At 45.4% G+C, this 26,287-nt stretch overlaps 1 protein-coding gene across 28 annotated transcripts in view; it reads right to left on the bottom strand.

Moving 5' to 3' along the window:
- Nucleotides 1-861: 861 nt before the first annotated feature.
- MX1 (MX dynamin like GTPase 1) overlaps nt 862-26,287 on the bottom strand; it is a 38,813-nt gene continuing 13,387 nt past the window's right edge. For 21 of the 28 annotated variants that reach the window (XM_063803381.1, XM_063803385.1, XM_063803379.1 and 18 more), the window contains 12 exons: nt 23,961-24,153; nt 22,838-22,975; nt 20,138-20,292; nt 18,960-19,098; nt 18,187-18,385; nt 16,242-16,320; nt 14,551-14,673; nt 13,980-14,121; nt 10,823-10,981; nt 8,872-8,948; nt 7,260-7,508; nt 862-1,547 (listed from right to left, as the gene is read on the bottom strand). In XM_063803381.1, coding sequence (XP_063659451.1) covers nt 1,317-1,547; nt 7,260-7,508; nt 8,872-8,948; nt 10,823-10,981; nt 13,980-14,121; nt 14,551-14,673; nt 16,242-16,320; nt 18,187-18,385; nt 18,960-19,098; nt 20,138-20,292; nt 22,838-22,975; nt 23,961-24,153 — 1,884 coding nt within the window. In that variant the 3' untranslated portion in view covers nt 862-1,316. 28 annotated transcript variants of the gene reach the window in all.

Below are 26,287 nucleotides of genomic sequence, written 5' to 3'. Positions count from 1 at the left end.
CCCATCCATCTAGTTCACTGTTCAATTTCCTGCCCTTGAGCCTTCCCTGGCCTCATGGTGAGGAGGCCCAGCAGCAGCACTGATTGGGAGCCATGGTTCTCAGAGTCAGGGCGTAGGAGTGTGGCTCGAGTCTCCCCCGACCAGGCTAGACCAAAGAGAACTTCAGTCAGGTTCTCCTCCAAGGTTAGTGTTCCGCCTTCTCTGCTTCCCAGATCACTCCCCCAGCCACAGCCCCTGCAGGTAAAGTCCCACTGGGAAACCTTTTTTTTCCCCTGAGATGGAGTCTTGCTCTGTAGCCCAGGCTGGAGTGCAGTGGCACGATCTGGGCTCACTGCAACCTCCACCTCCCGGGTTTAAGCAATTCTCATGTCTCAGCCTCCTGAGTAGCTGGGACTATAGGCACACGCCACCACACCCAGCTAATTTTTGTATTTTTAGTAGAGACAGGGTTTCGCCATATTGGTCAGGCTGGTCCCGAACTCCTGACCTCAGGTGATCCACCCGCCTCGGCCTCCCAAAGTGAAGGGATTACAGCGTGAGCCATCGCACCTGGCCTGGCAACCGCTTCCTGACTGGGCCTTGTGCTTTTCAACTCCATGCCAGGTACCCAGTGACTCAACAAATTGGACATTTGATCAATGCACATTATTAAGAGTTAGCACCGTTGGCTTCATATTGTTTCATTTTTTAAAGTGTGTTCCCCCATTTCCCTCCAGTCTCTAGGAAATCATCAGACCCTGTTCTTTTGCTTGCTCCTACCGGGCCCCACCACAGAGGGCAGCTTAAGCATCGACTGCTCCACTGCACCCTACCTGCTAGTTTCAGGCTTCTCGCCAAAATACAAAACATGGCAGAGCAGTGTCTGCTAGAAATGAGTTTATTACAGAGAGAGGAGACAGGGCTCCGACAGGACGCACACACATGGCACTCATGCTCCTAAAACACTGGGTTTGTGAAGGGACATTATAAAAATGAGGAAATAAGCTGTGATGTTCAGCATGTGTCAGTTTCTAAGAATACAGAGAAGGGGAGAGCTGCAAGGTGGAGCGATTCTGAGGGCTGAAAATCCCTTTCCCAGTACGGAGACAGCATCCTTCATCCCCGCCAGCTCATGTGCTCTGAGGGTGGGGCTCTGTCTTCATGCTGGAAACCAAACTGCTCTCCCAGCTTCCTGCTAAATCACCATGGCTAATGGATAAGCAGAGACGGACTATCCAGTCTGACTACTGAGCACTCAAGTCGTCAGTCCAGTGGCTACCCGGGAACGGGGGCAGACAGTGTGCGTGCACGTCTACGGGGCTGGACAGAGAGCGTGGTTAACCGGGGAACTGGGCAAGCCGGCGCCGAGCCTGCGTCAGCCGTGCAAGCCGCTCCTTCAGGAACTTCCGCTTGTCGCTGGTGTCGCTCCGCTCCTTCAGGAGCCAGCTGTAGGTGTCCTTGTCCTGCAGGAGCTGCAGCATGGCCTTCTGAAGCTGCTGGCCGTACGTCTGGAGCATGAAGAACTGGATGATCAAAGGGATGTGGCTGGAGATGCGCTTGCTGGCCTCCTGGAAGGGAAGAACAGTTCACGGGAGGGTGGAGGGGACACTGTGAGGAGGGGACTCTGACCTCACTATGTGCACATGAGGGGATCCAGATTCTCAATGAGGGAGACCCTCGCAGGGCAATGACCTTCCCCTGGGTTTCAAACCCGTCAATCTCCTCCATGGTGGTGGCAGAGAGGAACTATGCACAGTGCAGAGAATGTCCCAGCTATGAGTCATATTCCCACCAGCTTTTCCTGACCATTAAATGGGTAATTCTGATGGAAGAGGGCAAAATATGCTCTATAAAGGTAGGCAGGCAGACAGTGCAAAAACTGCATTTCCAGACCAGCCTGGTCAACGTGGTGAAACCGCGTCTCTACTAAAAATACAAAAAGTAGCCAGGTGTGGCGGCACACCATGGGAGGCTGAGGCAGGAGAATTGTTTAAACCCAGGCAGGGGTAGGCTGCAGCAAGCTGGGATCACGCCACTGTACTCCAGGCTGGGCGACAGAGCAAGACTCTGTCTCATAATAATAAATAAATAGGCGTGAAACTCTGACACTTGCTACCACCTGGATGAGGACATCATACTGCATGAAACAAGCCAGTCACAACTCCTATGAGGTACTTAGGTTAGTTGAATTCACAGAGACAGACAGTAGGATGGTAGCTGTCAGCGACTCAGGGGCGGGGAATGGGGAATGTGTTTATTGGGGACAGAGTTTCAGTGTGGGAAGGTCCTGGAGGTGGCTGCTGGTGATGCTGGCACAATATGAATGTACTTAATGCCACTGAACTATGTACCCCAAAATGGTTAAGATGGCAAAATAGACATGATGAATATTTGTGCACAATTTAAAGAAAGAAAAAGTGAGGGTGATGTGGGGGTGCTGGCTGCACTAGATGGTAAGACATAAGAGAGTGAGGTACCAGTGTGACCTTGGTGACACTGACGGATGAAAAGAAGGAAAACAGGGCTGAAGACAGGATGCAGACAGGACCCAACGCAGAGGGGAAGTGAGTGCCTGAGTGGGCGTGTGGAGTACCAGTGGGAACTAGACGACCCTTCCAGGATGGGACTGGGATCTCTGCTGCCACCTGGATCCTGCCTCATTCTTGACACCAAAGAACTCCAAATGGGCCAAAGGTATCATGTAACAGTTAAAATAAGAAATTGCTTAAAGAAAACATTGTCCACCTCATTTATCATCTCAGGGAGACAAAGTCCTTTTAAAGTATGACAAAAACCACTGAGGCCCAAATCCAACTTGAGTTTTCTGCTCTAGAAAACTTAAGCATAGTCTAAAACCACCATAGACAAAAATGACAAAGCAAATGACAAAATGTAGATCGTCTGCATCAGAAATCGCAGAGGTCTACTATCTCACCAAGAAGCTCTTCCTGCATGAACTGCTTGCTGAGCAAGAAATAGAAATAACCCTCAACACACAAAAAGATGTACCACCTTGTTGTCATAAGAGAATGCCAATGAAGATGGTAATGAGATGTCATTTTCACCTATTAGGCTGTCAAAAAACCCCAACAAGGCCGGGCGTGGTGGCTCCCGCCTGTAAACCCAGCACTTTGGTAGACTGAGGCGGATGGATCACATGGTCAGGCGTTCAAGACCAGCCTGGCCAATATGGTGAAACCCCGTCTCTACTGAAAAAACAAAAATTAGCCGAGTGTGGTGGCACGTGCCTGTAGTCCCAGCTACTCAGGAGGCTGAGGCAGGAGAATCGCTTGATCTCAGGATGCAGAGGTTGCAGTGAGCTGAGACTGTGCCACTGTACTCCAGCCTGGGCGACAGAGTGAGACTCTGTCACCAAACAAACAAACAAACAAACAAAACCCAACAACTTTAGTGCAGACTAAAGTGGCCAGTGTGGATGGAGCAGGCCTTCTCTGGGTCATCTTTATCAGTCTAAAATAAGCCATCCTTTCCCCAGCTGTGATGGTGTGTTTCATGTGTTAGCTTGGCTAGGCTCGAGTCCCCAGTGATTCCATCAAACACGAATCTAGGTATTGCTGCGGAGGTATTCTGTAGATGCGGGTAACATGTGTAACCCACTGACTTTAAGTGAAGGAGACCATTCTCAATGATGTGGATGGGCCTCATCCAATCAGTTGAGGGTCTTAAGAAGAAAAATGAGGTTTCCCTAAAAAGAAGAAATTCTGCCTGTGGACTCAGCCTTAGCTCCTGCTGCAATTTCTGGCCTGCTCTCCCTGCTGGCCTGCCCTGGGATTTTGGACTTGCCAGCTCCCAAAATGGCAGAAGCCAATTCCTTGAAATATACATATATTTCTTTCTTTCCTTCTGTTTTTTGTTTTGTTTTGTTTTTTGTTTGTTTGTTTGTTTTGAGATGGAGTCTCGCTCTGTCACCCAGGCTGGAGTGCAGTGGTGTGATCTTGGCTCACTGCAACCTCTGCCTCCCAGGTTCGAGCAATTCTCATGTCTCAGCTTCCCAAGTAGCTGGGACTACAGGCATGGGCCACCATGCCAAGCTAATTTTTTTGTATTTTTAGTAGAGACCGGGTTTCGCCATGTTGGCCAGGCTGGTCTCAAACTCCTGGCCTCAAGAGATCCACCCACCTCAGCCTTCCAGAGTGCCGGGATTACAGGCACGAGCCACCATGCCTGGCTGAAATATACTTCTTTACATACATATATCTGTGGTTCTGTTTCCCTGCACAATCCTAATATACCAGGAATCTCATTTCTAGGAATTGATGCTTCCAGATACATGATATACAAACAAACCTATTCACAGCAACACACCTGCATTAGCAAAAGACTGCAAACAAACTGTTCGCTTAAAGGGAGCTGGCTCAATATACCACATCCATAAAATGGGATACTCAGCAGCCATTGAAAAGAACAAGGCAGCCCCATCAGAACTGAGGCAGAACAATCTCCCAGGTACAGCAAAAGAGGCAGGGTACAGAGCAGCACGTCCACTCCTCTGCTAACCTTTGTGTAAAAACCATTATAAAATGTATATGCATGGGAGCTTTTGAGTGCATGAGTCAGCCTCGGAGGACAGAAATGAACCCGGAGAAGGGCTGCTTCTGTCCGGGGAGCTGCTTGGCTCGGAGACTCCTCTGCCATTGTCACTCATCCTATTGTTTGGATTCTGTGCATGTATATGCCTCACCTACTCTCAAGGTAACTGTTCATTCTAGGAGGCAGTGGAAGCAGCAGACAGGTGTGAGCTTGGCTGCAGGAGAAGCTGATGTGCATGCCTGTCTTCCCCTTAACTGGCTTCACTCACGTGCATGCAGCTCCCAGTGTCTGGAGGAATGGATGTTGACCCTCGGTTTAGAGCCTTGCTGCTCCAAGTGTGGCCTCTATCCAGTAGTATGGTGACCCCTGAGAGCCCGTTAGAAATGCAGAGGCCGGGCATGGTGGCTCACGCCTGTAATCCCAGCACTTTGGGAGGCCGAGGCAGGCAGATCATTTGAGGTCAGGAGTTCAAGACCAGCCTGGCCAACATGGTAAAACTCCATCTCTACTAAAAATAGAAAAAATAGCTAGGCATGGTGGCAAGGTAAGCCTGTAATCCCAGCTACTTGGGAGGCTGAGGCAGGTGAATTGCTTGAACCCAGGATGTAGAGGTTGCAGTGAGCTGAGATTGTGCCACTGCACTCCAGCCTGGGTAATGGAGTGAGACTCAGTTTCAAAAAAAAAAAAAAAAGAAAGGCAGAATCTCAGCTTCATCCTGACCTGCAATCAGCATCTGCATTTCCACAAGATCCCAGGAGGCCTCTGTGCTGGGTGGAGTTTGAGAGGCCCTGCTTTAAAGCATCCAAATAGTAAGGCAATGGGGACATCTGATAAACCGAGAGATTACAATTTGCTTTACCTCCTCAGGTGTTGACACATCCCAAGGGCTCTACCTGAGTTGTGCCTGTGTTCACTGCCTCCTTCCCTAGGATGAATTAGATTGTACTTCAGGTTAACTGAATCGTGCAGTATCAACCAAAGCATGTGTCTACGCGATAGCTTCCATTTAGTCTGCTACCATTGCATTCCAATGCTGCACTAAGGAAATTGCTGTAAACCAGAAATAAAATCCTATGCCTTCCAGCCAACTCAACAGAACCCCTCTTGGCCAAGTGGACCCCAGAGAAAGCTGAAAATCTGAATTCCTGGCCGTAACGGGAAGAGAAGCCAGGCCCTTTTGGAGTTTAGGTTGAAATTGAGATCATAAGGTTGGCCAAAAAGACTCTGGAGTAGTAAGATACCATATTATAAAGTCACGTGAGGCAGGGGTTAAGTCACACACACCCCACAAACCATAAAATCTCCTTGGATGAGTTTCCATGAACTCAGTGTGAAATGGCTGACTTTCCAACCCGACTCTGGTATAGCATCACAAGACAGATTGCAGACCCTAAAGGAAATACAAATATTTTACCTAAAAATATATTTTTTGGACATATTTTGAAACGGCTGTAACAGGACCAACAGATTGAAATGGCCCTGCCATGTTTTGTGGGGGGAATTTGCACCTGTAGAGAATCTCCATTAATGCAGTCAGACCTCTCCCCTTCTAGGCCTTCCCTGAATCTAGGAGAGATTAACTGAGAGCCTGCTGCCTCTAAGGCCTGAAAAGAAACATTTACCATTTATTCTCTCTGAAGGCTGCTAGCCAGAGTCTTCATCTACATACCTTTGGCCTCTAACACTGCCCTTAACTCAGGCATTTCTTTCTATTGATGTCAAGTCTGTAGACAAAGTTTAACTCTTTCAAGCAATTGTCAACCACAAAATCTCTGAACCCACCTATGACCGGTAAGCTCCCCCTCCTTCAAGGTGTCCTGCCTCTTTAGGGAGGGCAAGTACACCTCCCATGTATTGATTTATGATTTTACCTACAATTCCTGCCTCTCTGAAATGTATAAAATCAAACTGCATCCTGACAGCCTCAGGCACACTTCCTCAGGACCTCCTGAGACTGTTCCCAGAGCCATGGTCCCTCATATTTGGCTCAGAATAAAACTCTTTCAAATATTTTAACAGACTTTGGTTTTTCCATTAGCAATCCATTATCATCATCCACACTCGTCTCCTGGAATATGCACTAGAATCTATGAGGAGACACCATTTTACAAAGAAAGCTGAGGCTCAGAGAGGTTAAGTAACTTGGCCAGAGCTAGACAGCCATCAAAACCAGATGTCACTGGCTCTAAGCCACCATCTCTCTGTCTGAGGTTGAGCTGCTTCTACGAAGGCGATATGGTTTGGCTCTGTGTCCCCACCCAAATCTCATCTTGAATTGTACTCCCATAATTCCCACATGTTGTGGGAGGGACTCAGGGGGAGATAATTGAATCATGGGGGCAGTTTCTCCAATACTGTTCTCATGGTAGTGAGTAAGTCTCATGAGATCTGATGGTTTGATAAGGGGAAACCCCTTTCACTTGGCTCTCATTCTCTCTCTTGCCACCGCCGCCAGGTAAGAAGTGCCCATTGCCTTCTGCCATGATGGTAGAAGGCCTCCCCAGCCATGTGGAACTGTAAGTCCGTTAAACCTCTTTCTTTTGTAAATTGCCCAGTCTCAGGTATGTCTTTATCAGCAGCATGAAAATGGACTAATACAGGAGGCTAACAAGGAGGTAAACGACAGAGCTGACCAACGTCACCTACAGAGAGAGCAAGACTAAAGAGAGAGGCGTTCAGAAGGAAAGGAAAGAATGGAAGCTGGCATCCTGAACCACGCGAAGACGTACCTGGTGATAGGCCATCAGGTGCTGAAAGATCTCCTCCATGGAAGGGTCTGTTGCCGAGCTGGACTGGAAAGCCCCAAAATCCCAGGATTTCTTCTTCTTTTCTTCTTCCAGCTCCTTCTCTCTGACCTTCTGCAACGCACCCCTGTATACCTGGTCCTGGCAGTAGACAATCTGTTCCATCTGGAAGTGCAGGCGGATCAGCTTCTCACCTTCTCTCTCTTGTTCTGCTCTAATGTCTTCAATTTTGGACTACAGTAAAAAATAAATAAATACAGTTTCCCTCAAGACACAAATTCCTGAGTCACAGGAAAGTAGGTAAGAAGTCCGTAAATACCAGGTTACCCAACGTGAGTGAAACAGCACGTTTCCTGGAACAGCCCTCTGGGCCGCGCCCTGGTGTATCTAAGGCAGGTTTCTAGCCCTGGCTGAGGGTCAGAGCTTCCCAGGAGGCTTGAGCCACAGATGGGCCGGACCCCCATCCCGGGGCCTGGGGACCTGCACAGGCTTGCTTTCAGGCCCCGTAACTCAGCTTCTTTCCTTTCTCTTTTAGGGGCTTCTGTATCTGATGGCGAGGATTGTCATATCCATCAGATAATCCACAGGGATGAGCAGGAAAGCCATGTTTAAGTCAGAAAATTCTGTTTTATGTTCCCAGGGTTTAGAGAAACTGGTTGCCAAAACCTGAGGAGGAGAAACTTCACCCCTGGACCCTCCAGGCCTTGATGAGAGGCACAGTGCACAGTGGCAGGTGCATCCTAAACATCTTACTCCACGTCCATCTCAACCTTCTGAGGAAGGCCTTATCAGTCTTCTTTTATGAATGAGGAGTCAGGGGCACAGGCTGGAAGTGGCACATCCCAAGGCCTCCAGCTGGTGAATCATGGGGCCAGGCTCCTCATCTGTGGCGGGGACACCTATTTCTAAGAGTGGCTAAGTCTGGTCTCTTGGCCCAGTCTGTCCCCCAGGCTCATTTCCTGTAGGCTCTTTCCTCACTCTGGATGGAAAGATTTTTTTTTTTTTTTTTTTTGAGACAGGGTCTCGCTCCATCGCCTAGGCTAGAGTGCAGTGGTGCAATCTTGTCTCACTGCAACTTCCGCCTCCTGGGCTCAATCAATTCTGAAGTGTCAGCCTCCCAAGTAGCTGGGATTACAGGCATGCACCACCATGTCCAGCTACTTTTTTGTATTTTTAGTAGAGATGGGGTTTTGCCATGTGGGCCAGGCTGGTCTCAAACTCCTGGCTTTAAGTCATCTACCGGCCTCAGCCTCCCAAAGTGCTGGGATTACAGGCTCATCATGCCCACTCGGGCCAGAAATCTTCTATTTTTATATGTAGTTTCCTCAGTGAGTTTCTGGATTTGGAGCCATTGCCCTTAGATGTGATAATCTTCTCCGCTAACTGTGGATCTCTTGTTCTATGCGTTTAAGCACTCCCTCCTTTATTGCTTTTAACCAGACATCACCGGTAACATCAGAAGAAGCACTAGTGAGTGATGTTATTTGCTGTTCTAAAAGTATACAATAAAGTTGAAATAATCCTCATCCAAGAAATCTATTTTCTAGTGTCAAGCTTAATTTTTTTTTTTTTTTAAACAACACATGGTTGGTTTTACCTTGGTGGTTCTGTGGAGGTTAAAAAATTCTTCAAAATTTTTTATCGAAACATCTGTGAAAGCAAGCCGGACCATATCTAATCAAAGAGAGAAAAATAGTTCAATATTGGTAGGATCATTTGTTCTCTTCTTAAGATGCAAAAAAATATGAGGATCAAATGGTATGAAGTAAAGTTTCCCCTCTCCCCGCTCCCTTCTACTCTTTACCATGAAAAAGCAAGGCATGCTCTTTTTGCTTAATAATTTGCTGAAGAATCTTAAAAGCAAATGACCCCTGGCATACATTTATTTGATATTTAAACTTTTTATCCTAAATAGCTGCAAAGAATGTAATTTCTGTTAAATTATAAATATTAATATTTTATAATATAACTCTTAATATAAGTCAAATCACTCTTAAATATATCAATGGAATTTGAGTGTCTACATTATTCATTTGAAAAAAATACAAGAACAAGCTCTTATTTAGATTAAAAAATTTATATTATTTATCTTTTATTTTTGAAACTCATTTCTATTCTACTTCCTCACAGAATTTTATTGTAATACAAGGTATAGTATCTTTATGATTGAAAACCTCTTATTGATCTCCATGTCATACATTTCTGAAAAAGAAATAGGTATATCTATATTGATTTTTATGACTATAAGGCTCTAAGTATTATAAACTTTCCTCTGGAATGAGTTAAGAGTCTACAATGGACCAAAACAACATGATTGCAGGTTTTGGTATATGATTATTAGGGCTAAAAGGTCAATTTTACTGGAAATACACCTCTGAATGAGCTGTTCTGAGGCTATCTCCAGCTCCTTAGTTCATGGATCCATGAGTGATTATTAATTACTGCTAAGATGAGGCAGCTGAAGTGTGAGTAAGGATACTGTCAGTCAAGGAGAGGATGAAGAATAGAGATTTAATACCTGGAAAACCAAGAAAGCAAAGCATTTCAAGAAGGGAGTGGATCCACAGTAGGATCTAGTTTCCTACCTATCCGTGACACACCTAGATTCCTACAGCACTCTAAAAGGCTCCAAACACATCTACACGTGCAGTTATGGAACCATTGGCTTTACTCCTTGGAGATTTCAAATAAACAGCCGATTTTGAGTGTGAAGCCAGCATAGCAGTGGAGCAGGGGGGAGGTGTGGTGTGATAGGAAAAATATAAATATTTTGTCTTTGTCCCCATTTCCTAACACAGAGCCCTTACATCTCTTGGAATGTCCAGCCTTAGGAGTATCTCGTGTTTTGAAGAGATGATGCCTGGTGGGCCCCTACATAGCTTCAGGATTGGGGCCGGGCACTAGAAAGCCCAAGCCTTGGCTAGAAACTTAGAACTTCCAGCTCCACAGAGGAGGGAGGGCCTGGAGATTGAGTCAATCCTCCATCATGCCTTCATGATGAAGCCTCCATAAAACCTTCTCCGCGGTGAGGTTCCAAGAGCTCCCTGGTTGATGACCACATCCCTGTGCCATGAGGGTGGTGCCCCCAACCCCGTGGGGACAGAAGCTTCTGTGTTCAGGCCCCTACTATGTGCCTCTCCAACAGCTTCATTTGTGCCCCTTATCAAGTCCTTTCTAATAGACCGGTAAATGTCAGTGAAGTGTGTTCCAGAGTTCTTGGTTGACCTGAGGAATGGGTCGCAAGAACCTTGATTTATAAACAGTCCATCAGAAGAATGGGAGGTCTGGGACTTGTGACCGGCATTTGTAGTTGGGGCCAGTGTTGTGGAACTGAACCCTTAAGCTATGGGGTCCACACTGACTGAGGGTAGTTAGTGACAGAATTGAATTGAATTGTTGAATACCAACTTGGCATCTGGAGAATGAGAGGTTTGCTCGTTGGTGTGGGAGGCACCCCAGGAGGAAAGTGCTGAAGTTTGGTGCTGGCTTTGGTTTGAACCTTTCCCTTCTTTAGAAATCAATGCTCAGAGGTGAAACTGAGCACTCACCCGTCACGGTGTGTAGCATATCCACAGCCGGCTCTTCCAGCGCCTTGATTTGCTGTTTCACGATTGTCTCAAATGTCCTGTAATTCACAAAGCCTGGCAGCTCTCTACCACGATACTGATTTTCAAATTTCTGGATTTTTCTACTCAAAATTTTATGGCCTATAGCAGGAAAAAAAAAAAAAACTCTAAATTATTTTACAAAAATAATCTTGCACATTTTTCTAAACACAATACCATTCTAAATTTTCTGAAAATATAAATGGCAAGAAAAAGTGGTATCAAATCAAATCTAACTAGTAAACTAAAAATATCCAGGGATGACACACACATACACACACATACACACACACACACACACACACACACACAAGCCAGATCTGAAGATAATTTTCCTTAGTCATCTCAGGAAGGGGAGTGCAGAGCCAGGTACGATGCCAGGAACCCACACATGCAGAAACTTCGAGTAAGACCCTTTTTTTTCATTTGTTTGTTTGTGACAGAGTCTCGCTCTGTCACCCAGGCTGGAGTGCAGTGGCGTGATCTCAGCTCACTGCAAGCTCTGTCTCCCGGGTTCACGCCATTCTCCTGCCTCAGCCTCCCAAGTAGCTGGGACTACAGGTACCCACCAACACGCCCGGCTAATTTTTTTGTATTTTTAGTAGAGACGGGGTTTCACCGTGTTAGCCAGGATGGTCTCAATCTCCTGACCTCATGATCCACCCGCCTCGGCCTCCCAAAGTGCTGGGATTACAGGCGTGAGCCACCGTGCCCGGCCAAGACCCCTTCTTAAAAACGTACTCCAGTATGAAGTTTTGGGAATCCAATTTTAGTTTTACCAAAGAAATTGTACCGTAATACATTCCTTGCCCTCAACTGCACACCCATTAGAAATGAGCATGAACACTTTCTGGAATTAACAATACATCACATATTCATGTGTCGAAAGTATTGCCATGTGTAGAAAGTGTTTACAAGTCAAATGGGATAACAGAGTAAACCAGGCACATCAACTTGTATGAATGTGATACAGTAGCACTGTTCACTGTGTAAGATGCTGCATTTTTCTTTAAACTTTTGGAATGATTTGTACTCCCAACAATCCACACTAGAGAGAGTTAGCCCCATGAGAAGTTCAGAGGGTTTGAGTTCCTTTTTGAATGGTAATCTAGAACACTTTTTTTAGTCAGGAAATATTTTCCCATAAGGATTTTTCTCACTAGATGTCATTTACATAGTATAAAATTCACTCTATTAAAAATATATGGTTCAGGCCAGGCACAGTGGCTCACGCCCGTAATTCCAGCACTCTGGGAGGCTGAGGCCAGTGATCACCTGAGGTCAGGAGGTCGAGACCAGCCTGGCCAACATGGTGAAACCCCATCTCTACTAAAAATACAAAAATTAGACAGGTGCCTATAATCCCAGCTACTAGGGAGCTGGAGGCTGAAGCAGGAGAATCGCTTGAATGTGGGAGGCAGAGGGTGCAGTGAGCTGAGACTGAACCACTGCACCCCAGCCTGGGCAACAGAGTGAGACCCTGTCTCCAAAGAAAAAGAAAAAGAAAAGCGTATGGGCGAGTGAATTTTAGTATATTCACAAAGCTGTGCGACCAGCCCCAGACATAACTCCCAAACCCCACATCCATCACCCATCAGTGATCACTTCCCACTTTTCCCTCCCCAGCCCCTGACAGCCACTGTTCTGCTTTCTGCCTGCCTGGGTTTGCCTGTTCTAGCTATTTTCTATCAATGGAATCATAGACCATGCGGCCTTTGTGGCTGGCTTCTTTCGCTCAGCATGACATTTTCAAGGTTCATCCATGGGGTGCTGTGGACCAGCACTCTGTGCCTGTCTGTGGCTGGAAATATTCCAGGGCTTGGTGTTATAGGCTGAGTTTGAGTTGTGACCTCTTCAAATTCCAATATTGAAGTCCTAACCCTCAGAAACTCAGAATCTGACTGTGTTTGGAGACAGGCAAAGAGGTAATTAAATTGAAATCAGGTCACTGCGGTGGGCCCTCAATCCCATCTGCCTAGTGTCCTTGTAGGAGGAGATGAGGACACACACACTGAGGGACAACCACATGAGGACCCAAAGAGAAGATGCCATCTGCAAGGCAAGGAGAGAGGCCTTAGAAGGAACCAACTCCACCAACATCTTGATCTTGGACTTCCAGCCTCCAGAACTGTAAGAAAATAAATTTCTACTGTTTAAGCCCCCCCAAGTCTGTGGTACTTTGTTATGACAGCCAAAGCCAACCGCTACACACAGACACACGCCAGTTGGTTTATCAATTCATCAGTGGATGGTCATTTGGGTTCAGTGATACAGAAGAGAGCAAACATGGCTTTAGTTGTCACTAGCTCCTTATCCTGACCATCCTCCCCAACTGCCCCACTTTTCTCTGTCTTAAGCCAACATATCAGGTTTACCACGGTATTGACTCATTTCTATGGTCTACATGTTGATGTCCCCTAAAAATTCCTATGTTGAAACTTAATCCCCAGTGTGATGGTATCAACAGAGGAGACCTTTAGGAAGGATTGGGTTATGAGCACTCTGCCCGCATAATGGCATTCCAGGCATATCTTGTTTTATTGCACTTCACTGATACCATATTTTTTACAAATTGAAAGTCTGTGGCAATCCCACGTCAAGCAAATCAGCACCATTTTTTTCCAGTAGCACATGCTCACTTTTTGTTTCTGTATCAGCAATTTTTTAGCAATAAGGTGTTTTAAACTAAGGTACATACATATTTTTTAGGCCTAATGCTATTACACACTTAATAGACTGCAGTAGGGCATAAATGAACTGTTTATGCACCAGGAACCAAGAAGTTTATGTGACTTGCATTATTGCAATATTCTTTTTGTCTGGAACTGAACCCACAATATCTCTGAGGTATGCCTGTGGTACCCCTGTAAAAAAGAGGTCCGAGGAAGCTTGTTCGTCCCTTATCCCATGAGAGGACACAGCTAGAAGGTGCCATCTTTGAAGCAGAGAACAAGCTCTCACCAGACACCAAATTTCCTGATTCCTTAAGAATAGATTTCTCACCTCCAGAACAATGAGCAATAAGTTTCTACTGTTTATAAATGACCCAGTCTCAGGTATTCGGTTGTAGCAGCCCAAAAGAAGGGACTAAGACACTCACCTTCTTGAAAATTGTTTTCAATTATTGTACTCCATTTGTGGAACTCGTGTCGGAGTCTGGTAAACAGCCGAATGTCTTCCTCCCCTACAGTTTCCTCTCCTTGCATGAGAGCAGAGATGTCCTGATTAAAGGCATTAACTTTCTGTCAAGAAGAAAAACATCAGTATAAGTGGATAGACTTCAAATCCAAGTGTCAAGGTCGTTTGGAGGCCGTGCCTATGTGGAGGGTGGGGAGTCATTCTTTGCTTTCTTATGGGACACTGTGGATCAGGGGAAAGAAGAGGTTTTGGCACTAGAAAATCCTATCCCACCCCTTACTGCCTTAGGGATCTGGGTGATGCTCGTGACAGAGTAGGCACAACGCAGCCTGAGCATCCCTCGCTGCTGACTCCACCCCCACACCCACACTCCCTGCCCTGCCTCTCTCAGCCCTGCCCACCCTTTGAGTGCTACAGGCCAGATGTCTTTGGATCAGCCTTGGGGGAGCGAAGAAGGAAGTGCATAAGGCCCAGGGTCCCTTTTTTGACCATGACATGTGCTTCTCCAGCTCCATGCAGCTGGCAACACTCACATCTATCAGGAAGAACATTTTTTCATTTTCATCTTCCGGTATGTCGACACCATACTTTTGTAGCTCCTCTGTTATTCTCTGGTGACTCTCCTTGATTTGATTTTCTAACAGGGGCAGAGATTTCTGAGGAAAATGGAGAGAAAATAATGGAAATGTATAAAGATGAACAGAGAATGAAAAGGAGGTCCCGGGCCTCCCTCTGCAGAGGAGTTGTGTGGGCCATTTGACTTCCTGGCTTCCTCTAAAAGGAAGCTTTTCCAGACCCGGGGGAGGTGCAGGGGGGCACACACTGGGGGCACTGTTTTCTGCCCAGGTCTTCCCCCTTCCCCACTCCTGCGACAGCAGCCTCATGAGCAGCACTGTGGCACCCACTGTGCATGGGTCCTGGGCCCTGGGAGAGTGACCCAGGAGCAGTTCCTCTGTGGTCATATTAGGTAAACTCTCTGGAGGGAGACTGGAGAGATCCACTTGTCTAGTAGGTTCTGAAAAAGTGGCATTTGGAACAATTTGAGATTCAACAATTTTACGTTGCTTGCAATCAATAAAAAGTGATCAGAGACTTATGTTTTTAACAATACGGTTGACGCCATATGCTGGCTCACCCTTCCATGGCAAACATCTAAAAATGCCAGCTGACATGTGAAAGCTGCACCTTTAAATGTATCGGTGGACTCACAAGTTAGTGAGGGGTAGTCAGAGGCCAGCCCCAGTAACAGTGGCCAGGCAGGGGCTCAAGGAGAAGGCAGCAATGAAGCCTGGCTCAGCCACAAGGGCATCTGTCTAGGTAAGAAAATTCGAACGGGAACTTATGAGCCTGACTTGGTGCAGAGGCAAAAAATCAATCCCCATGGGCTTGCTCGAGGTGGGGAATCTAATAAGGAAGCATCCTCTTTCTGCATACAGTGGGACCCCAGAGAGCTCTGCGCTCATCATGGTCAGCTGGAAACAACCCTGTTCTGCACCCGCATTCCTGGGGACCACGTGGAAGACCTTGCACTCTGGTGCTGAGTTGAAAATTTGAAAAAGGCCAGTCTGGTCAACATGGTGAAACCCTGTCTCTACTAAAAATACAAAAATTAGCCAGGCATGGTGGTGAGCACCTGTAATCCCAGCTACTCAGGAGGCTGAGGTAGGAGAATTGCTTGAACCCAGGAGGCAGAGGTTGCAGTGAGCTGAGATCACGCCACTGCACTCCAGCCTGGGCAACAGAGTGAGACTCTGTCTCAAAAAAAAAAAAAGAAAAGAAAAGAAAAGAAAAGAATATTTGAAAAAGGAAGACACTACATTCAGGCAGATTTTTAAAAAGAACCACAGAGAGCTTTTACAAAGCTTTTAGAAGTTAAAACATATGTTCATTAGAATGACTAAGACATTATAATAGTGGTTGTCAATGAGAAAGGAAGAGTTAGTAGCTTGTGCATAAGATTTTAATTTTTATTTTGGCCCAGTAGATATAGTCTATCAGCATCCCCCCTGACTGTGGTCCCCTGAAAAGGAATATCCACATTGTCTGGGGGCTTGCTGGAAATGCAGAATTCTAGGCCCCACTCCAGACCCACAGAATCTGAAACTGCATCTTAACAAGATCCTCAGAAGATCTGTGTGTACAGTGATGTTTCAGAAGCCAGCAAGGCTCAGCTCTGCGGTCGTAGTATTCTTTCTAGAGAACCCACAGCTCTGCCCGTGCTTACACAGATGTGTGTGATGAGCTCGCTGGTAAGTTTTTCTGCCAGGCAGGGAACCGTGGCCTTTCCTTCCTCCAGCAGATCCCTAGAAGAGAACACAGGACCGATTTCCACCTTGATGTAGCCAGAACACGCATGTCTGCCTTTTTGCTGTTGGGGAAAGTCAAGGCACATTTCAGTTGCTTACAACTGGATGGAATGTCTTGCAGTTGGTACCCAACAAATACTCAGAACTGGATTGAATAGGATTATGACTGAATTTCAGCAATCTAGGATATTTCCACAATGGTATGGAATGAGCTCTTCCAGCTGATATAATAAATGTGTATCATGGTGTTTGACTATAGACTTGGTCATCACAAAAATACACAGACATGTATAGACATGTTTTTATAACACATACCCCCTTCTATGTGTAATATGTGTAGGTAATCATAATGGATACAGACATATCTTCATACAAATACATTGAAGCATATTGAGATAAATGGGTAGCAGAACACTGAGGAGAAGAGACACAAGATATCTTGTCCAAGATAAAAACTTAAACCATGGGCTGCCTGGAGGAAGGAAGTCAAGCATCTTCTCACCCAATCCAAATTTGTGCTCACAGAGTGAGTTATTACAGGGTTTCCCACATTTTATAGGACATTTTAGGATAAAGGCAGCAGTGTAGCATGAGTTTCTGTGCCTTTTTGTGAGAGTATACTCATCCCTAAGCTTCAGTTTCTCTGTCAATTTTTCTAAATTGTGGTAAAATACATATAACATAAAATTGACCATTTAACCATCTTTAAGAGTACACTTGAGTGGCATTAAGTACATTCACACTATTTTGCAACCATCACCACTGTCTGTCTTCAGAACTTTTCATATTCCCAAACTGAAACAATGGCCCCATTAAACACTATCTGCCCATTCTCTTCTCTCCCAGCCCCTGGCGCCCATCATTCTTTCTGTCTCTATGAATCTGACTACTCCAGGGACCTCAGCTAAGTGGAATCAGACAGTATCCGTCCTCTTATGACTGGGTTCTTTCACTTAGTAGAATGTTCCCAAGCTTCATCCATGTTGTAGCATGTGTCAGAATGTCTTTCCTTTCTAAGGCTGAAAGTATTCCATGTTTTTGTACAGACCACATTGCTTTCTGCATCCATCCATCAATGGACACTGAATCATCTCATCTTCTGGCAATTGTGAATGTGCAGAACAGCATGTAAGTTTCCATTTGATATTCCTGGAATTCTGAGTAATGGCTCTCTGTAGGCTTCTGGGAGAACTGAATGCAAGAATGTTTACAACTCTACATAGTCTCATCATTTTAAATCTTACCAATTTATCAGTCTTTTCCTTTTAAAAAATGTCACTTTTGGTAGGAGGGATAGAAAAATCTTATAAACTATTCACCTACCTTTCTTCTGAGATGCTTATTGCTTCCTCTTAATATTTAACTTTAAACTTTAACTATTTTGGTATAATGAGATAAGTAAGGGCAGTATTTTAGTTTTTTCCCAAATATTAATTATCCTAACACCATTAATAGATACTCAAGCTGATATAGTCCACTATTTGATTTGAAATGCTGCATTTATCATGTGTCAAATATATATATCTAGGTCTATTTCTGGGCTTTCTACTTTTTTCCTATGCTCTTCTATTTATGTTTTTATAAAATATGGTTCCAGCACCATGCTACATAAATTATTGTACATTGTTCTCTCCCTATTTTGATTGGTTTTTAGTTTTTTTTTTCTTGCAGTATTTTGTAATCCCCTTCCTATTCTTCTAGGTGAATTCCATAGTCCTTGTTGGAGAACAAGCATAGTCACACACACACGCACGCACACACACACACACACTCCACACATCTGTGGGATGGCTGCCATTGTCCCCTGGAAGGCCTGACATCCTGGGCTTGGACTGATCCATGATGAAACCCAGGCAAGCGCACCTGAAATATGGATGATCCTGAAAGAAGATCTTCTCTCTCTGCAGGGCTTCGGACAGGCTCAGCTGGTCCTGGATCTCCTGCTGGCCCCGGCACTTGACGATCATGTAGCCCTTCTTCAGGTGGAACACGAGGTTCCGTACCACGTCCACAACCTTGTCTTCAGTTCCTTTGTCCACCAGATCAGGCTTCGTCAAGATTCCTGCGAGCCAGATGTATTTGGGGAGAGAACGTGCCCGGTCACGAGGCAGAGGTGAACGAACAACTGCTCACGCCCCCGGCCTCCCAGGGTTTCCTCCCATCCTTGCTTGAGGACAGGCCATAGCCCCTGCAGAACCATGGGGCCAGTGGAGCCCCGCTCCAGAAAAGAACTCCACGACAAGCCGCGTGAAGGCAGGGATGCCTCCCAGAACAGCGTGTGGCTCTCCCCAAGCTCCTTCACCCGGGTCCACTGTAGAACACGCCACGTTTTGTTTATCCCTTGAGTTATGGACATCCCATCTCAAATGCATTCTTAATGAGTACCATGTGCCTCCTGAGTTTGACCTGCTTCCAAGCCCACTGTGCCTTTCTGAGCAAGTAGATAAGGCTTACAAGGCAACCTAGCCAGTGAGAGTCAAAAGCAGCTCATTTCACTTGGCCTTGGTGGGCACCAAACCTGCTCCCTTAGCAGGTCTTAGTGGAGGCAGGTCCCCACTGAGCAAAGCCCATGGAGACTGGAGGGACGCTTGCCCACTGGCAGACCACCGAGCACAGGCGGGCTCCCCCATTCTCACCGATGGTCCTGTCTCCCTCGGGGTCCACCTCCTGGGCCATGCTGAGAGCCTCTGTGGTGGCGATGTCCACATTACTGGGGACCACCACCAGGCTGATCGTCTCCTGCCTCTGGATGTACTTCTTGATGAGTGTCTTGATCTATAAGGAAATGAGAGGAGGTGACTCGTGAGTATGGCAAAGGCAAGTGAGAGGTGAGACAAGTCCTGACCTTGCACTTGCTTCAGGCCCTAAGAGTCCCAGGGGTATTTCCCCCAAAAGAAGTAACTTTAGAGAAATGAACCCACAAATGCAACCCTGGAGGTACCAAGCTGGAATTATGAGAAAATAAATTATCTGTGGCAGAAGCAGAGGTATAGGCTCAGGGAAAACCATGAAGTTTCAGATAATTAACCCCTAAGACCTCAGATCTGATGATCACAATGAAAAATGGTGGCCAAAAAAACCCCACTTCACCCCTAAATCTTTAATCTGTAAAGTGAGATTCACTGATACTAAAATATCATTATACCTATTTATTTCTTGCTTGTTTTGTTTTGTTTTTTGTTTTGAGACAGATTCTTGCTCTGTTGCCCAGGCTGGAGTGCAGTGGCACAATCATGGCTCATCACAGCCTCCCTGGTTCAAGCAATCCTCCTAGTAGCTGACAGGTGCATGCCACCATACCTGGCTAATTTTTTAACCTTTCTTTTATAGAGAAGCGGGTCTCACTATGTTGCTCAGGTTTCTGTCAAACTCTTGGGCTCAAGGAATCCTCCTGCCTCAGCCTCCCAAAGTGCTGGGATTATAGGACTGAGCCACTGTGTGTGGCCCATTATACTTATTTTTAATGCTCTCTTCCCACATAAGACCCCTTCCTAATACACAGCACTTTAGATATGCTGCAAAATGTATATAACCAAAAACAAGTCATTGCATAAAACATAAAACAAATACACAGAACACATTTCCAACTGTGCCCACTGGCCTCACTTTCTCCAAAGAAGCTTCCATTCAACTTGACAGAACAGACTGTGACCAAGGGGCTCTCTAAATTCCCCACTCACACCTCCAAATACTAACTCCAAAACTCAGCTCTGGACTCACGGTTACTCTAATACAGTACCCTCTTTCTCCTCCCACCCCTCCACACCCCCATCCCCACGCCACGGCCAAGGTCAGAATGGGTCTGAAGTCTGACCTTATACCCAATGTCAGCAGGCTGATTGCCCACAGCCACTCTGGTTATCCCAGGAAGGTCTATTAGAGTCAGATCCGGGACATCTCGGGAGCTGATCTCCAGGGTGATTAGCTCATGACTGATTCCCATTCCTTCCCCGGCGATGGCATTCTGGGCTAGAAAAGAGACAGGGAAAATCAAACCCAAACAGAGCTTAGGATAAACGGACCTCAGGACGGTGAATACTCTGAAAGCATCTTCTCCTCTCTGCGAGTCATGGATAAAAGCATATTTGGAGCAGATTCAATTTTTTGTGATCGGGATAAAAGAGATCTCAAAGGATAACTCAGTATTTTCCCTGCTGTTGGCCAGCACTGTGTGTAGAGAGACCTTGTGAGAACATCACCATGAGTGACACCCACTTAGACCAGTCCAAAGCTGGGCGGAGGCAAGAAGTTCTTCCTGGTAGCATTCCTAAATCCTTCTCATTGATGTCAGTAGGAAATTAGCAACCAAGCAAAATAAAAACAAATAAAAATATATGGAAATGCCTAAAATATAAACTGGAAAATTATATGGGGAAATGTGCTTATTTTAGCTAAGATAAGCACTGGCTGTGAACATCCCATTAAGAGATTTTATTTTGCTCCTTCCTCCTTAATGAATTTTAGGATATGAATTTGTTTCGTCAAATTGTTGGCTAACACCACTTTACTCTTTTCTAAATCTAGAATGCCTTTTTGGGATGTTTGATATCAATTTAGAACTTAGGAAATATCAGTGGTTATGGTCCACTAATTGTTCCCCCAATATCCATGTACCTGCCACGTGGTCATGAGATCGGGTTCTGGCCAATGGGCCATGTGAAAATGTTATATGCAACTTCCAGAAAGTGTGCTTACAAAGGCAGAGATATGCCCCTTGCCATGGTCCAGCTGGCTTCAAAGCGGACTTGCTGACTAAGTCACGGGAGGGGGGGGGCCTTGGAAACAGAGGCCACACCCAATGAAGAAATGGGAGAAGAATAAATCTTGGTTCCTGACACTGGAATCCCCAATCAGCTCTGGTCTGCCCGCCTTCAGACTTATATGAGAGGGACAGAAGTCTTCTACATTGTTTAGACCACTGTCTTAGCAACTTGCTGGCACAATGGCATCCACATTCCCTTCCATCCCTGTATGCACGCTACTTTACAGGGTGCCTTCGTCACTTCCATGGAGAGAGAGAAAATCGGTCCCTTGAAATTGGGCTTGGCCACGTGACTTTCTCTGGCTAAGGGGATGTTACACAGTGCCACGTCAGGAGAGACTGAAAGGTGTTAGATGTCGGGTCTTGCCCTCTCTTGCTGCTGGGAACCCCTCCACCCACATTAAGAAGTCCAGCTTAGCCTTCTGGAGGGTGAGAGACCACACAGACAGAAGGCCCGGTCACTCCAGCCAAGGGCCATCCTGGACCATCAGCCCCAGCCCAGCTAGCCCAGAGAAGAACTGCCCAGCTGGTCCATCAAATCATGAGAAATAAAAGTGGTCAAGCCATTAGTTTTAAGATGGGTTTGTTATACAGCAAGGGCTAAGGCACACAGTTATTTTGAGTTTTCTGCTGCAAGCAGCCAACCTAATCCCAACTAATTCAAAATCATGGTTTGTCAATAACATTATTTATCTTTCTATGAACAGTCAACAAATGTGATTAATGCTCCATCTTTACAAATGCTAAACCCATCCCTTCCTACTGCTGGGCATTAGTTCATGTCTCTTCAGTACCTTCCCAGTGTGAATGAAACTTAAACATGTGACATGCTAGAAAAACATGAAGGTCGATAGGAAGATGTTATCCATGCATCTCACAGAGGCTGTTCTTTGTCAGCTACTCTACCCTGTCTACACTGCTGGTGTCATTTCCCCTTGCAGACACTTCAAATTGATCCTTGTGGTTTGCATTTATGGAGGCCTGCCATGAATTAGCCTAAGCTGGGATTATGCAAACACACTCACTCCCCTTTCTTAGAAAAGGGTGCTTGTTCTGAGTGGGGTTCAGTGACGATCCTGTCCACAATGTGGAGTTCCTTGTACAAAGGAACAGGGGGAGGAGCTCCCTCACCCCCATATCTGGCTCCTCTTCCTGCCAGATCTAAGTAGGGAAGCCCTTGAATAAGGGACAGATCGTCCATATGTGGGGACATTTTAAAATTCACATTATTCTAGATACTTACATAATAAGCAATACATGTGTTTTTGAGACAGGGTCTCACTCTGTTGTCAGGCTAGAGTGCCGTAGCAAGATCACGGCTCACTGCAGCCTTGACTTCCCAGGCTCAAGCAACTCTCCCACCTCAGCCTCCTGAATAGCTGGGACCACAGGTGCATGCCACCCTGCCCAGCTATTTTAATTTTTTTTTTAAGAGACGGGGTCTCACTATGTTGCCCTGGCTGGTTTTGAACTCCTAGGCTCAAGCAATCCCCCCGTGTCAGCCTCCCAAAGACCTGGGATTACAGGCACAAGCCACTGTGCCTGGCCAGAAATAAATTATTGCTATCAGATGCTGATATCCAAGCGTGCTGGTCATAATGAGGTAAAAGAAGTAGAAGGAACCGGGGCCTGATGTGCAGGAGAAAGGTGTCCTGACAGCACAGGCCCAGGGAGGTGGGAGTATGAACAGTTACAAACAGACCCCATGCATGTCAGAAGGCTTGACCAGGCATCCAAACAGGGGGTACTCACCTTTATTAATTTCCTTTTCTACCTCTGAAGCATCCGAAATCTCATTCTCGTAGTCCTGGTAACTGACCTTGCCTCTCCACTTATCTTCGTTCACAAGTTTCTTCAGTTTCAGCACCAGCGGGCATCTGGTCACGATCCCTAGGAGGCCACGCCCACATCAGTGCTCCACTTTGCTCTTAAAAGACCTACATAGCGCCTTAGGCCCATGGTTCTCAAACTTTTATACGATCATATGGGGAGACATTTAAAACTGGAAACTTTCTGGTCTTACCCTCTGATATGCGGGGACATCGCACTGTGTCTGGGTGACCTCAAGAACGTGCATTCTGAATATGTAACCCAGGTGAGTTTTTGCTTACTAACACTTGAAAGCCACCACTTTCGGCTTCCTGACTCATCCCAGTGTTCTGCCATCAGCTCAGGTGGCAGACCACATTGGGAATCCCCCGAAACTCATCCGAACATCTTCCATTATCCCCCCAGCATACACACTCTACCCCCATTAGGAAAGCATCCTGCTGCTACCAGGCCACCTTACAACAGTCCTCCTACTGTAAACTCCTTCCATATTCTACCTACCATGCCTGACCTGTATTGCAATACCCATCCCAGGCCTGAACTCTTTGAGACCTCACTGATATAGTTCTGAACTGGGGGACCCAAATGTGTTTATTCAGATTCTCCTCAAACTGTAGATTACATATGACTTACGTGAAAAAAATGTGCAATGAGATAGCGTTATGAAATGGTGTTCCCGCCAAATTCCTACGTTGAAGCCCTAACCCCTAATGGGACTGTATTTGAAGATAAGGCCTTTAAAGAGGTAATTAAGGTTAAATGAGGTCATTAGGGTAGGCCCCAATCCAATATGACTGGTGCCCTTATGAAGAAGAGGAAGAGACAGCAGAGATGCTTGTGTGCGGAAGGAAGGCCGCATGGGGGAGCGGTGAGGAGGTGGCCATCTGCAAGCCATGCAGAAAGGCCTCAGGAGAAGCTAAACCCCAATGTTGGACTTCCAGTCTCCAGAACTGTGAGAAAATAAACTTTCGTTGTATAAGCCACCCCGTCTGTGGTATTTTGTTATGGCAGCATGAGCAGACTAACACAGAATGTAAGTTCTTACCGCTGCCTCTGGGAAGGGCAACTCCTGACAGTGCCTCCAACACAGAGCTCTTGCCCGAGCTCTGGTCCCCGATGACGGCGATGGCTGGCAGGGCCAGGTCCTGCTCCACACCTAGAGCCCGCAGGGAGTCAATGAGGTCGATGCAGGGGCGCACCTTCTCCTCATACTGGCTGCACAGGTTGTTCTCAGCCACCTGGAGGAAGCAAAAATGGAGAATTCTTCATGGCCTGCAAATCATGCTCATGATATGGTTTGGTTCTGTGTCCCTACCCAAATCTCATCTCGAATTGTAATCCCCATAATCCCTACGTGTCAAGGGAAAGACCAGGTAGAGGTAATTGGATTGTGGGGGAGGTTTCCCCCATGCTGTTCTCATGATAGTGAGTTTTCATGAGGTCTGATGGTTTTATAAGTGTTTGGCAAGTTCCTCCTTCAGTCATTCTCTCTCCTGCCGCCTTGTGAAGAGATGCCTTCCTCCATGATTGTAAGTTTCCTGAGGCCTCCCCAGCCATGTGGACTGTGAGTCAATTAAACCTCTTTTCTTTATAAATTACCTAGTTTCAGGCAGTTCTTTATAGCAGTGTGAGAATGAACCAATACACTCCATTAAAGATGGCCAACTTCAATAAGTCTAATACACAGGTTACTGGAATCCCCAAAAGAGAATGGAAGAGAGACAGAAAAAAATATTTGAAGAAGTAATACATACAATTCCCTCAAACTTAATGAAAACCATAAACCCAAAGATCCCAGAAACTCAACAGACATTAAGCACAGCAAACATAAACATCATCAAGCCATAAGAGGGTCAAATTGCTCAAAACCAGTAATAAAGAGAAAATGTTAGGAGCAGCCAGAGAATGATATAGTGTGAGCAGAGGGACACAAATGAGAAATCTGCTGTCAATCTTATCAGAAGCAATAACAAGCGAGAAGACAGTGAAGCAGTATTTTTAAAGTACTGAAAAACACCATCAATCTAGAATTCTATACTCAGCAAAAATAACTTTTAAAAATGAAGGCAAAACAAAGACTTTTTTAGCCATTCAAAAGCTTAACTAATTCATTACCAGCAGACCTGCACTACAGGAAATGTTAAAGAAGTTCTTTAGGTAGAAGGAAAATGATACTGAATGGAAATCTGGATCTATACAAAGGAGTCTATACCAGAAGGGGTAACTACTACACTTTTTTGCATTCCTTTGCTATCTTTATTTAAAAGATAATTGAATGTTTGAACATCAATAATAACAATGTATTGTGGGGTTTATGATGTATGTAAAAGATGCATGATAGAAATAGTATGAAGGCTCAGAGCAGAGAGATGGAAATACACTATTCTAAGGTTCTCGCACTATACATGAAGTGACAGACTATCACTTGAAGGTTGACTTATTAAGTTAAAGATATATACTAAAAACACCAAGAGTTATACTTAATAAGACAACAAAGGAGACATGATGGAATCATAAAAAATAATCCAAAAGAAGGCAGAAAAAGATGAAAGGGGGAACGAAGAACAGATGGGACAAATAGAAAACAAATAGCAAGATGATATTCTCAAACCTAATTATATTACCAGTCACATTAAATAGAAATGATCTAAATATTCTTAGTCAAAATGACTTTGAAAAAGAAGAACAAAGTCAGAGGACTAGCATTACCTAATTTCCATAATTACTATAAAACTAAAGTAATCAAAATAGTGAAGTACTTGCATAAAACAGAGAAAGCAGCAGCCTTCACACTTGGTCCTGCCTACCTACCAGCAGCTGGGTGCAATTTTCCGAATGTGGGCTGATTGAGGTTCAGGAAGAAAATATGAGAAAATCATTTTGTCTTTTACCTCTTTCTAATGACTATTTTTGTGCATGCTTCATCATAGACAAACGTTTTTACTAGGATAGCTTCTTTATAACAGGACAAGAAGCTATTCATATTTGGGGTTAGAAGATTGTTTGTTGCAGGGGCTACCCTACACATTGTAGGAGGTTTAGCCAAATACCTGGCCTCTATTCACTATTCACCCTGAGTTGTGACAACCAGGATGTCTCTAGACCTGGCCACAAGTTCCAGGGAGCAAAATGGGCCCTGACTGAGAAAGAACCACAGCCTTACCAAATGCATGAATACAGTTGGTAGCCTCGGTCTTAGTTCACCTTATAACTTTTTGTTTGTTTTCATTTATTTATACTATCTATTTACAAAAGTGTGTCAAACATAATAAAGCAAATATGCATGTACCAACCACTTGGGTTAAGAACACAAACACTCCCAGTACTTAGGACATTGCACACACCTCCCTGGGTCAACTCCTTCACCTCCAG

The sequence above is a fragment of the Pan troglodytes genome, chromosome 22, assembly GCF_028858775.2.
Source record: "Pan troglodytes isolate AG18354 chromosome 22, NHGRI_mPanTro3-v2.0_pri, whole genome shotgun sequence".
In the NCBI taxonomy this organism is placed as follows: Eukaryota; Metazoa; Chordata; class Mammalia; order Primates; family Hominidae; genus Pan; species Pan troglodytes.
The sequence above is the reverse complement of the archived record's forward strand: the minus strand, read 5'-3'. Positions and strand labels throughout refer to the sequence as shown.